The sequence below is a fragment of the Excalfactoria chinensis genome, chromosome 1 (genome assembly GCF_039878825.1).
Source record: "Excalfactoria chinensis isolate bCotChi1 chromosome 1, bCotChi1.hap2, whole genome shotgun sequence".
Classification (NCBI taxonomy): Eukaryota; Metazoa; Chordata; class Aves; order Galliformes; family Phasianidae; genus Excalfactoria; species Excalfactoria chinensis.
The window spans coordinates 137,806,902-137,821,176 of NC_092825.1; the positions used below are offsets into that span (position 1 = coordinate 137,806,902).

At 39.0% G+C, this 14,275-nt stretch overlaps 1 protein-coding gene across 2 annotated transcripts in view; it reads left to right on the top strand.

The window, feature by feature from the left end:
• Positions 1-675: 675 nt before the first annotated feature.
• The window catches only part of UGGT2 (UDP-glucose glycoprotein glucosyltransferase 2), a 68,271-nt gene continuing 54,671 nt past the window's right edge, over positions 676-14,275 (top strand). For both annotated transcript variants that reach the window (XM_072361509.1, XM_072361510.1), the window contains exons 1-5: positions 676-902; positions 2,203-2,285; positions 9,440-9,570; positions 10,346-10,458; positions 14,049-14,223. In XM_072361509.1, the coding sequence (XP_072217610.1) occupies positions 751-902; positions 2,203-2,285; positions 9,440-9,570; positions 10,346-10,458; positions 14,049-14,223 (654 nt within the window). In that variant the 5' untranslated portion in view covers positions 676-750. The remainder of the gene's footprint in view (positions 903-2,202; positions 2,286-9,439; positions 9,571-10,345; positions 10,459-14,048; positions 14,224-14,275) is intronic.

Here is a 14,275-nt window from a genome sequence, read left to right on the forward strand (position 1 = left end):
ACAAAACAATAACGCTAAATTGGAGAGATAAATGTGTTGGGAAAGAGATTTTGTGTCCAACGGAGACCTCTGCATTTAAGCAGAAAGGATCTTTCTGCAAGACAAAAACCCTCACTTAATGATTTTCTGCAATTCAGCCGAGGCTAATTATCTTACCATTGATTTAGAGCTCCATTTTATCTCACCACAGTACAGGCAGCTGTATTTCCATAACTAATGGCAACAAAACTTTGGTTCTGCTGTGTGGCAAATACAGAGTGGTTTGATTAGGAAGAGACCCGTAAAGACCACCTAGTCTAACCAGACTGACCCTGAATAGCTTCCACCACCTCTCCGGGCAATCTGGTGCAAAAGCTGTGCTACAGCAGCAAACTTTTTCTCCCTATCTTTCCCTCAATAAACCCAACACAGCCCACGTATCAGCTAGAGAAGCACCCCGCCTCACGAACGAACCGCTACCAACACTCCATTGCGCGCGCAGAGACACCTCCCCACTGCGAGCCGCTACTCCGCGCATGCGCTCACATCCCGGAGCCGCGTGTCGAAGCCTAATGTACAACTCCACTATATTTATATGGCGTCTGTCCGTGATTGGCGTCTAGAATGACCAATAGTCCGATAGGGAGCTCACAGGGCGGCCAATGGGAATGCAGCATTGGTTACGTGGGCGGGGCGAGGCGAGGCGCGCACGCCGAGCTCCGGGCAGCGGGAGCTGCGTGGGTGGTGACTGAGTGTGGTTGGCGCTGTCTTATGGCTGCCGCTCCCGTCTCGCTGCTGCTCGTTTTTCTGGTCCTCCTGCGGGTGTGGACGTGTCCCTGCCGCGGGGACCCGGCCTCCTCCCCGGCCGTGACGGCCCGGCTGGCGGCGAAATGGCCGGCGACCCCATTGCTGCTGGAGGCGAGGTGCGTGCAGCCCCCGCCGCCCTCCTCGGGGGAAGGGAGCGGCGTTTGCTGCCCAGGCCGGCGGCCGGGTCGGGGAGGGGGGAGGAGGGAGGTGGGTCCTCGTTCTCTCTATCGCTCGAGTTAGGGAAACTGTTCACTTTCTGCTGTTGCACTGTGCCGTTAGCACCCTTTCCCCCGCTCTCAGCGTACTTTCTGTCGTTATTCTGTCATTAACCTACTCAGACGCTTTGCAGGAAAGATTGATGTAGTAACTGAGCCTGGTGTGTTATGAGCAAAAGTGTGTCCCGTCCCTGGACGTTATGCCCTGGAGGTACACAAGGCCGGGCTGCATGGGCCCTGGGCAGCCTGGGTTAGTGAGAGGCTGCCCTGCCCACTGCAGTGAGTTGGGACCGGGTAGGCTTTGGGGTCACTTCCAACCCAATTATTCAGTAGTTCTATGATCCTCTGGTCATGATCCTCTCGCTCAAGTTAAGGGAACACATTAAGGAAGATGAGCTGCGGTAGTAAATCACGCCTTCTAGAAGCGTACTGCTAATTTACAATCATAAATTAAAAGTATTGAAGCCTAGGTGCTTTCCAGTGTTAGATGTTTGTGGCTCCTCAGCCTGTTTGTTTTACAGAATCTTTTGCTTATTTAACCTCAACGTGCTTAATGCTGTGTGGAGGACTCCCACAAAAGGGGGAACTGCAAGCTCCTGTAATCAAAGAAGTGGCAAGGTTCCAAAGTAAACATTAGAAAACAATGCACTCATGATAGCAACAGCTGATGTTTCCTTAAGAAAGACTTCAGAAGTGTTACCATTAAGTGTAAAAACTGTATTCAGAATAAAGCAAATTCAGCCTTTTTTCAATTATTATGAATAACCTGCCTTTGAAAGTGTTTGAGAGGTGGCGACCTCCCTTCTTTATCAAAGTAAACACTGTAACGGATAAAAGTCTGTGATTGAATTAAAAATGTAACCCAACGCTGTGTTCTTGTTTGTATATGTAGATACTATTTAATAAAAGTTTGTATTCTCAACTGGTTTCATATACGACAGTATATTGGTAAGCAAATGGATAAAATAAAGAGAGAACACATTGTGTTTATTAGTAGTCTCTTTACTTTACAGCTCTGATGGTAAAGTTTGGTTTGGTAGTATTTTGTTCAAAACTGAACCAAAACATACCAGGTATTAAGTGCTCCATTCTTGCTGGGTCTTTGTTTTTGTTGTTACTTCAAAACAGCAGAGGATTTTTACTGTGGTATGTCTTTGAAGAAAGTCAACCTATGGACAATTCATTTCTATTTTTTGAACAGTGAATTTATTGCAGAAGATGGTAATGAGAAGTTTTGGCAGTTCTTGGAAACTGTACGAGAATTAACAATTTATAAGCAAGGAGGTAAGTTGAACAGCATGCTAGTTTTAATAAGTTTGCCTTTCTGTACTTTATGAGAATCAAGCTAACACGTTAGCTACTTGCAGTCAGGTAAAACCTGTCTCTTCCGTGACTGCTTGTTAAGCAGTTTTCTTTCAGAAAGTTTCAGCTTCTCTCAGGGCTGTTTTAAAAACAAGGAAGACGAGATGGACTGAGCTGCTTTTACAGCGTGGAACAGAAATGCTAAGATTAAATACACCTCCCCTCTGATATGATTCAGCAAGAGTTTATAGGAATATTCAGAGTTAATGTGTTGTGGAAAGAGTATGCTTGGAGAGGAGAGAATCACACAAATGGCTAAAATGAAAATGATAGTTAAAGGAAAAAAAGGAAGAAAGCACAAACATATTTAATACTTCTCAGTGACATAGAGGCTGTATTAACATGTTTATGTTTTAGAATAGTATTGATGGCAAAACATAATGAAATGCTTTCTGTGATGATGGAATATTAAGTTGCTAGAAGTTTTGAGATAAAATCAACTGAATTAATCATAAAGGAAGGTGAGCCATCTCTGAAAATATCTTAAGGAGCAGCTTAGTAGAAAGAGCAAGATCTAATAACAAAAAATGTTTCAACAGGTTACTTGTTAGTAAACCTATTTGGAAGTTTAATAGATGAACAAGGTGAAAAAGCTTCTGAACAAGTGAAGTTTGTTTCATTTGCTCTTTATTTCAAAATATTAGCATTCTTTAAGGCAAGGGGACATGCCGCTAGAAGAAGCTTTAAATAAATTGAACGTTAATGTAAGTAATCAGAAGCTGAAAAGTAGAATCATGCCAGCAACATAAGTGAGATGATGGAAATTAATCCCTATCATGCTCAGAATATAATATATTGCAGGGAAATAGAACTCAAGGAACAACACGTCTCTGTGACTGAATACAAGTCAAAAAGTTTGTTGTGTCCCTGAGATTAAGTCCGTGAGAGCATTAATTTTAGTGCTTAGCAATGCCCAAACAAGCAATAGACTTAGAAATCGGTGGAAATGGAACAGAGACCAACATGGTGAACAACAGTTCCTTGCTTATGATTGCATGGAGCATTTTTGTGTTGAGTAGAATGTGATGTTCTGCTCTGTTTTCTCACTGCCTCCACCTCATTGCCCTTCTTTTTTTTTTTTCTTTTTTTTTTTTTTTTTTTCAGAAGGGGTCTAGTAGAAGCAGATGATGTACAAAGAATTGTGGTTATAGGTGTGGGACGTAATCTGGAAGGACAAAAAGTTATGTGAGCTAATGAAAACTTGAGGATAGTCTGAGGTAAGGGATATAAACAAAACCAGAGAATAACTGAGAACAGTAAGCCTGAGTGGCGAGTGCTGTGTGGAGCTTTCTGTGTAAGAGTGTCAGGATATGGAACATGGAACAAAGCTCAGTTTGATTTGTGTCTGTCTACTAGTGGCGTTTGTTATGCTATGTACCATAGCTAACTGCTTAACGTCTTTTATCAAAGCTCTGGGTAGTGTCTTGCACTACAGGGTTGTGGGTGGTACAGAACTGGGATGAATCAAGGAGCTGGCAGGCTGGAGAGATGGGCCAGGAGAAAGAGCTGAAAATTCAGCACTAAAGACACTTGAAGGATTTGTGCATGTGGGCTGGAATAACTTCAGCAACAGGACAAGAGTGGCACTGGCTGAGTGGAAAGCAGTCCTTGAGAAACAGAGCTGTGTATTCTTGCCAACAGTGAGTTTCATTGCACCATTAGGCCTGTGAAGGCCAGTTTCCTACTGAGTTGCTTGAGTGTAGCAAGCAAGATGAGAAAAGTGATTATTTCACTGTGGCAATTGCAAGACTGCTTCTGTAATACTAGGGCAGTTCGGAGCTCTCCGTTACAAGAAAGACATTGGCAAAGGATAAGGTCATCACAGTGCTTGGGGAACTGGTGCAGACTTGTGAGGAAAGACTGTGAACTGGTTTGTATTCAGCCTGAAGGAGAGAAGAGTAAGGGCAGATCTTATATCTTCAACTGCCTGATAGCGTGATGTATGGAGGATAGAGCCAGACCCTTCGTGAAGATCTGCAATAAAATGTATCAGTGGGCAGAAGGTGAAACATGGAAATTCTGGTTAGAGATTGGGAGAAATGTTTTTGCTGTGGGTGTGAGTAAGTGGACTGTTGTACAGTCCAGGTTGTACAGTCACCATTTTGGGAGGTACTCAGAACTCTGTGCTCAAGGCCCAGAGCAGCTATATCTAGCATTGAAGTTGGATCTCCTCTAAGTAGAAATTTAGATAAGATGACTCCTAGAAGTCATTTCTAGATTTATTTTTTTTTTCCTTCTTTTCTTGAAATGAGTAGTTAAGATACAGTTGATATGATGTGAACAGTTGGTAGAAAAGATTGGTTGAGGTGAGTGACGATCCTTATGATATGAACAGTTGGTAAAATGGATAACAGGGTGGTTTCGAACAAAAAAAAAAAGAAATCTTAGAAGGTTAAGAAATTCTAGATTTGAAGTAGGAAAAACGTATGTGGAATTTGGTATAACATTTTGTAGGGTTAGTGTGATTGTTATAACACTTTCTTTAATAATGACTCAAATCAACTTGGATGTGAGTGAGCATATGTGCTATGAAAAATATCTGAAAGGGTAATGATGAGATACGCCCTAATAAATTACAGTGAGATCTTCCGGTAGCACAGACAACGTTCCGTATAGTTACTTATTATGAAACACATTTGGCTGTGGGCTTGCAGAAAGTTTTGAACTGAATTTGCTGCTATTTTGGGCTGTACGTAAGTTATAAAGAACTCTAAGATTTAATAATTTAATTGTAAAGAGAAGCACTGTTAGAAAATAATGAAACTGCACTTTAAACTTGCTGCTGATTTTATATCTCAGAAAGTTAATTTAGGAAGATGGAGTGAAGGTAAGTAGTCAGTTACCTGCTGACAAACAGTAACTGGAGTGTTTATTGTCTTCCTAAGTGATTTAGTTTATATGTTATCAACTCCCTCACAAATACTGAAAAACACCCAAAGCCAACTACAATAACAAAACAGATGAAACAAAAAGCCCCACATACGCTAATAAGGAAACTCTTTTCTCCAGTAGAATAGAAAAATATATTCCACATAAACAGCAATAATGCAAATTGTCTTTTGCAGATACAGGCAGTTTATCAGTGCACGCTTTATTAGACCAACATTATTCAAAACTAAAACAGACTGAGTGTTTTTATGCCCATACCAATCATGCAGAGGAAATGATACAGTCTCACAGGCATGGCACTTTTCTGTAATAATCATGCAATAAAATAAACTATTCTATTCATACTGGCATCTGGCTTGAGTTTATGGGAGTTCAACTGGCTGATGACTGCTTGAACTGCTGTAACCTGGGCACACTTAATTCCCTGATGGGTCTATAGATACAAATACACATATATATGCATTTGGAACAATCTCCATACTCTCATACTTCAAACCAATAAGCCTGTCACCCATTGGTCTTTTGACTTTACTAAGTCCCTTGTGTTTGCTCACTCTGCTTTCTGTGCCACAGCACTTTCAATTCTGTGAGGCACCAGCATGTTTTCAGATTAATTTTGGGGTGCGTATTCTCACTTGGCATGGAGTCACAAAGAGCTCCAATATAGACTTTGGCTTCCCTTTTGTGACCATCCTGATCTTCTCCCTTTTGTTACATTATACTTAATCTAACTGTAATATGAGATACAGCTGTAGACTGTGGTCAGAAAATGTAGATGTTAAATACGGGCTTACTTCTTAGCTGTCTGCTTCAGTCCTTGTAGTCAGTTTGGCTAGTTTGGCTACAGGAGAGAGCTATTCAGCTGGCAAAATCAGACATCTTTAGAGTGAGCTAAATAGCTTTTCATGTTTTGTTGACTGCTAAACTATATTGACTAGAATGGCAGCTTACAGATGGTACATATGCAGGCTTGTGCATTTATGTTTGGATGTTTCAGACCTGGAGCTGTATCCCTATCATTATCATCCCACTTATTTTTTAATCAACTTTGTTAATGAATTTAATGGCTCTGTGCTATCATGCAACACTTTACAACCAAAACATCTGTTTCTCCGTGATTCCTTCTAACATCCTAGAAATTTATTACAGCTTCTACTTTTCAGCATAGGGTATGTTGTTAACAGTGTGCCTGAAGGGCTGGAGGTTGTCATGTATCAAAGAGCAAATACTATATGAAAATAGTTTGAAGCATATAATAATCTTAGAAAAAGATGTTTTTGCATGCTCATATAGCTGTTGGTGTGGGTTGATTTAACATGCTGAAACTTAAAGAGGTACAACTGTAGCCTGAATGAGGCCAGCAGTGTTAGTGTAAGTAGAAATAGCCCAGTTAATTTCAAGTTTGATGGAAATGATTGTACACAGCTTATGGGAAGACAACTCCTTGGAAGTCCTGATACATATATATATTCAATAGTAAATAATAACAAATGAAGCCTTTCTAAATAATGAATTTTAAGAAGGAGAAGGAGCTCTAGGAACAAAAGCTTTGAGATTATAAAAAGGAAAGCGAGAGGACAGGAAGTGCTTAGTTACGAATACAGTACACAAAAAGCATTGCCAATCTGAAGGCAAACGGTAGCTGAAAAGATACTTCCTAACTTCCAGAAATTAAAAAATGACTTAATAATTTTGAGATACAAATTAATGAGTAAACTTTAGAGAAAACATTCCTTGCTAACATAGAAATGAAAGTAGTTGTGGTGGTATCTTACGGTAGTAGAAGTATTCCTACAGTACTTGGGCAAGGAAACAAGTCAAGGAAGAAACTGCTTAGTAGTTGTGTTCCATCTAATCTATAATGGGAGTGAAATCTTGCAATGCAAACTCAGGGTATCACATAAGCTGTAATTAAAATTACCATAATCCCCCTGTTGGACAGGAACAGTGAAAGACTCAGCTGTCTACAGAGTAAAATGATGTTTTCTGATATTTTCATATCAGAATGATGAATGATCGAGTGTTGCCACGTTTCTTCTTCTCCAAGTTTTGTTGTGGATTTTTTTTTTCCTTCATCTCCCATGTTATGGAATTTTATTGATTTTTATTTATTTATTTTTACCTCCATCTCAAGAGATCCTTTTCATGAGAACTTGCTCAGAAGTTTATTCACATGTAGAGTAGGGTGCAGTTAACAGACCAAAACTGACCTGTAGGTTGTGATACGTGGCTCGGAATATGGCAAAGGAGTATCATTTTGATAGCTGCAGTCATTATTTAATACAGGTATTTCTGTGATCTACTGCATCTGAGTTGGGTAAAATGAGACATATAAGGTCATGAAGGGTAATTTTCAGACTGTGAAAATCCCACTGGGACGATAATTCCTTTTGCGCAGAAAGAGCACCTTCAGAATACAAGAACACAGATAGATTTAAGATGGGCAGTGAGAGTGGTTTCTCTCATCAATTCACTTTCCCTTGCTGTAATTTTTCAACTATTTAGGAAAATATTGTAATCACACACACAAAAGATCCTTAATTGCTGCATTTAGTCATAGCTGGTATTTAGTCACATAAGTAAAATACGTTCTGGTTAGTTAGATTGTTTTTACCACTATGTCTGTTCTGCATTGGCTTGTGCGTATTTCATCTGTTCTTCAGTGGACGACCAACCTCTGGAACAGGGATTGTGTGCAATGTGTGCTATGGTAACAGCTTTGGTTCTCTGTCTTTTTGTTTTGTGTTCAAAAGTACATGGCCATGGCCCTGTATAATGCATTTAGAGCAGTTCAAATTTTTGATGAACATTATTTCTTAAATTCTTTAAGAAGACACTGTTGTTGTTTTTCACAGCTTGGTAAAAAGCTTGTGCCTGAAGAGAGCATGAGATTATTCATGTGTAGACCAGAAAGCCAACCCTACTCGGCTGTATCAGGAGAGGGGTGGCTATCAGGGTGAGGGAGGTGATAGTCCCCCTTTGTTCTGCCCTTATGTGGCCCCATCAATACTTTTGCCTTCAGCCCTGGGGTTCCCAACAGTAAGAAGAATGTGAAGCTCTTGGAGTGGGTCCATAGGAGGGCCACAGGGATGATCAGAGGGCTGGAGCAGATCTGCTATGGAGACAGGCTGAGGGCTAGGCTAGTTCCACCTGGAGAAGGAAGACTCTGGGGAGAACTCATTGCAGCCTTCCAGTACCTGAAGGGTACCTACAGGAAAGCTGGAGAGGGACTCTTCATCAGGGAATGTAATGACAGGACAAGGAGTAACGACTTTAAACTGAAAGAGGGTAAGTGTGTGAGAGTGTTGCGGTGCTGGCACAGGCTGCCCAGAGAAGCTGTGGGTGCCTCTTCCCTGGAGACATTCAAGACTGGGTTGCATGGGGCACTGGATAGTCTGACCTAGTGGGAAATGTCCTTGCCCACAGGCAGGAGGTTGGAACTGGATGATCTTTGGGGTCCTTTCCATCCTGGATCCTTCTGTGATTCTATAAATATTCCACTTCAAGAAGAAATGGAAATTACTGATTTCCAGCCACAGTTCCTTATTATAATTTCTGTTGTTCCCAGACAGCACTCACCTTCCTTTTTTACTTGGATTCCTAATTTTGGTTTTGAGAAGGCAAGGTTGTTTGAGGATTACTGGGATGGGAAGCCACATCCCTTCTCATAATCTTGTTTATCATGTATTTCCAGGGAAGAAATATGATGTGAGAGTAGACTAAAGAATATTAACCTTCAGAAGAGCTTTATTAATATAAGCTGCATGGTTTGAATGTTCCATAACTAAATATGAGAAAATAATTTTAAAATAATGCTCATTAAATGTAAATAACCTTCACATTTTGCATTGGAAGTAGAAACTTGAGAAACAGAAAGAAATGAATAAGCTCTACTCAGTGCTTTCCATCTATAAGTCTGCAGGGTGGTATTATTGTCTTGACTGGATTTGTATATTGCTGAAAATGCTTTAGTTGTTAACTGGCGCTATTCTGCTCACTTCTGGTTCATTTGTGTTACATTAGGTCTTTAGAACTGGTAGTAAAGGCAACAGTTGTCAGTGGACAGCATTGAAAATTTAAGTGCCTGTCAGTGCTTAAGTAATATTTGCCTATTACACTTCACCGATAGAGATGTCATGCAGTTGGAAACTAAATACTAAAAATTTGTTGTTTTTTTTCTTCAACAGATACAGAGTATTCATATTACAATTTAATCTTGAAGAAAGCAGGACAATTTTTATCCAATTTCCAAATCAATCTGTTGAAGTTTGCACTTTCCATACGGGCGTATTCTCCAACTGTTCAGATGTTTCAGCAGGTATATTTGAGGAATATATTCTCCCATACATTTGGTGAATGATTTATGTGCTATTTTGGCTTCAGAGTAAATCATTTTCATTATTGCAATTCAGTAATTAATATACATGCTGGTGGTTTTTTGCAGTCGAATCTGATCTGTATTATAAAAGGCACAATGTTATGCTTTATAAGCTGGTTTTATTGTGCAGAATAAATATTTGTGCTTAATTGTATGAATAGCTTTACTTCCAGGATAGTTTTATTTTGTTTTTAAATTGTTCTTTCTTAAAATTCAAGTGGTTTTATTTGATTCTTTATTTGTTTTTACATTGCTTTAAATACAGTAATGGGAATTCAGACATTTCCCAAAGTGGGAGATTTCCTACAGATGCGAGACATTTAGATCTGTAATTTAGTGGACTTCTCATCTCTTCCATTATGTTAATATTTCAGAATTTGAAAGACAGAGTAGTCAAATATTGACAGTAACTAAAATTAAAAATGCCTTTGAGTGCAGTTCGTCATATCATCCTATGGAGGACATTTCTGAGCCCCATCATTACAGAATATAAATATACTTGCGTTTTCTGGAATATGACCACATTTGATAGACTGCATCTCACAAAGTTTGGTCTCGTTCTTTTAATATTTTCCATTACTGTTTTCACATGTACACAACTTTGAATGGGCTTAATTAGAAACACAACTCAATGACAGCTGTTATTTTAATCAGAGGGATATGAGTTTAAGTGCAATCAAAGTATTCTGGTTAAGTATAATTGTTGAAATATTAGATTGCAGCTGATGAACCTCCACCAGAAGGCTGCAGCGCATTTGTGGTTATCCATGAGAAGCACACCTGTAAGACTAATGAAATTAAAAAGCTTCTGAAGAAGGCTAATAAGAGGTAAATGTCATGATCTTGTTTTAAGAGAAAAAAAAAATGCATTCCTAAAAACCAAAATGCATTATAACACTTCTGCTTGAAATAGTTTGGAATTTTGCATGCTGTACACTTGATATTAACAACCCCATAAAACAGTACTTACTGCCTATTTAAAATACACGTTATTCCAAGGGAGTTACTTCTGATTCTGGAATATTTTAAACACTCAGCGTTGTGGAAATTCATTAATTATGTATCAAAATACACTTTTAATATAAAACACAGAACTTTGCTCCTCTAACCACAGATTTTTTTCCTCTTTTTGTTGGTGTGAGATAGTCAAGTTTACAGTGTGCAAACATACCGTTCCATGCAAGTCTATACTTCTACCAGCAGACATGTTTATGTAGTTGTTGTCAATGTATTTGAGGGTTTCTGAACTGTAGGAGTGAGAAAGGAATCTACATGAACTGGCATAACTTTTCTTAACTTGTGCACCTATCACAACTCTGTAGGTTTCATCCAGTGGAAACTACCATTGATCCATAATGAGTTACGGCCATGAAATAATGTAGAACCTATTCAAGTAAATAAATAATTCTGAAAGCAAGATGTTTAACCTGTACCAAAGCAGAAAACAATTGTATTTTTTCAAGATGTAGGTTTATGTAGGTGTGGTTTTATTTTTCTTTCTGCAGTGGTCAAAGTCATCATACTCTCAATCTGTACTCTCAGCTACTTCATGGAGGTTTGAACCTGAAAGATGATGTAGTGAGCCATAATTCTTGGAGTTTGATTTTGACCAAATGTAAACTGTAAAAAAAAGAAAAGAATTACCACAATGTCTGAGTGTACTGTTCTTTGCATTGCAACCTTTATGGCTGCAGGGACAAAATCTTATTGAACTTCTTCTCCTTTTATCTAGCCCAGAAATAGCTGAATCACTCAAATATTTAGAGTTCCCAAAGCTAAACTTTTAAGAAAAAATATTCCTCTCCAAGTAGTTTCCACTATTAGTTCCAGTTATGCTCTGAGTAGCAAATGTTCAGTCATTAGTGCTGGAGACTTAGAGCCTAAGTGATATAGAAAGGGCTGTGCTCCTCCTCTGCCTTTTCTGTGTGGTGTACGTAATGACATATGGGACAGTGTACTGTCTTGCTGTTGGTTCCTCTAACTCAGTTGTTTTTTCTCTCTGTGGCTTTTAGGACAAGTAGTCTTTTGGTTTTTTTGATGTATGCTCCTCCTTTTTGAACTCCTCCTATTTTGAACTATTTTCCCTTGTGCTTTTTGTTGTTTTTTGGTCTTTTGTCTGCCCTGACTCTTTCAGTTAAGCCAGGCTTAAGCGAAGTTTTCAATTATACTTTTAAGTTCCCTGTAAGGAACAGGAATAAGAAGAAATACTCTGTTTTATAGGGATTGTAGTTTCAAGCCTCAGTGAAAGAAATAAGAGCTTACAGCATTATTTTGTGCAGATCCATCAGCTCAGTCTGATGTCTAGGAGAGCTCAGGAACTTTGGACTGAGGAGAGACCAAAAGGATAAGGTCTACATGTCAAGATCAAGGTTTTGTTCCAGCCCTTCCTTTATGCAGCATCCACCGTGATTTGTTTCAGTTATGTTCCAGTGGGCTGTGTGGCTCTAATAGAAACTATTCTGTGAAGATGCAATGGGCCGCTCAACGGCCTTGGATGTTTCAAAGAAAAATCTTCAGTGATAAAATGATTAGAATTTTGTATCTTGAAAACAACACTACGCTTTCTGGGACATTTTCAGCCGAGAGCAGAAATATCTGATGAGAGTCATACATGCTGTTTTGGAAACTATCTGTACAAGGATGTCGTTGCCTGTAGTACCGTAGTAGCTGGTTAATAGGTGCCAGGACACACATCCACATATTATTTTATCAATTTTGCCTGCTGATCTTCTGTTCCTTACCTTTCTGGCAGCATTCTCATGAGAGACTCTTAGCAAGAAATTAATTAGCTTATAGCAGTAAAAGAATCAATCCTTCATTGCTGTTCAGTTTTAAAGAGAAACAGAATGAAGGTTCATCTTGGATTTACTTAATGCTTTAGTTCCAAAATTGCAGGTCATTACGGTAGCCCTGTGCTGTGTTATTTTACTCAGTGCTTAAGTTTTCAGTGAAGCTTGGTCACTGTAATGTGAAATGCATTCTTAGAGACTGTCGGTTCTCAGGACTGCTGTGACAGCTGTTGGTATTTTTTGAGACCAGGGATCGTTGATCTCTTATGCCTAGGTGACTGGTGAAGGAAAGAGAACCTCCTTTGATTTAGGCTTTTGGCACCCTATGAATGACTGTGGCAGCTGTAGTATCTGTGGGTATTGGAAGGAAGTTTCTGAAGTCACATCACTATTTTTGCATTCACTGGGACATTCTTGAACAGAGCTTACTTATTTAACAATTGTTTCAGATTTCCTTATGACACCTACTTTGTATTTCCTGTCCTGCGATGAGCAAGAAAAAGCTTACCTGACACTTCTGCAACATATGGCTGCATGCTCCAAGTTTATTCTCAAGCCAGGCTCCTTCTTTGGTCTTTGCCTTGCAGATGTTGTATCTTACTACACACCTACCAAGCTTATATAGAATGTCAAGGCCATGAGCAGCTTGGTACAGATTGACACTGCTGTGAGTGAGGAATTGAAGCAGATGACCTCCAAAGATCCCTTCCAATGTAAATTATCCTGTGATTTTACGAGGAAGATGTTCCTAAGATTTGCAGCACAGAAACTGTGGCATGTAGAGCTCTTCTCAGGCCTTACGAGTATGATTTTTGAATAGCTGCAGTGCACACATTTGTGCAGAATATGTTGGGTTAGAATTTCTTGGGTTGCCTCGGGAAGGTTTGGAGAGAGTTTATTGATCTTTCCAGTGTGACTGTACAAAAGCAACTTTGGGAAAAAAAAGTGCTTATCGATATTTAGCACCTTGAGAACATTACTTAATTGTATTACCCGTTACTTTCCCACTACTTAATCAAAAGATATTTGCAGTCATCTAAGAAAATATTTAACTTATTGCAGGTACAAAAGCATGACTTTTCTACAGTCATGGCATTGAATGAGGAGGGTAGGTGGGCAATCAAAATTAGCAAAATTACTAAATTAAAAAAGCTTGATGGTATAAGCGATAACCTCACATAGTTTCCATGTGTGTTAGCAGCTTTCTTGAACTTTGCTGAATTCCCTTCTGCTGTTTTGTTACTCACTGATTGCTCGGTATATCTCTAATAGATCTAATGTCATTTCAATTAAAATGTTCTTGCTGTAAGCAATTATTGCCCCGAATGCCGATGCTGTGCTTTTCATTTTTCTCTCTGTGTTGCAATTTGATAAAATACATTAAAGTACTTATAGTTGATGCTGATTTTTCAGTTTTTGAGACTTTAATTTGAAAAGTGGTGTTTTAAGTTCTTTTGTGAGCAACTGTGATTATTTTGAAATGGTTTTATGTAGCTCGTTCATTTCTGGTGTATAAGAGTATAAGCTTATCATATATAATCGTTCTCCAATTTTGAAGCGGAAAAACTGACACTGTTTTTATTTCTCTTCTGAATATGTAGTTACACAATTATTTGTTTCTCAAATCAGACCCAGGCCGTATCTTTTTAAAGGAGATCACAAATACCCAACTCTCAAAGAGGATGGCCCAGTTGTTGTTCTTTATGCAGAAATGGGTACAAAAGACTTCGTTAAATTCCACAAAATTTTATCCGAGAAGGCTCAGAAGGAGGAAATTGTTTATGTTCTCCGACATTATGTTCAGGTATGCAATTCAAGTTAATGTTGATTTAGTAAGCTGTTAACATTCTATCTGT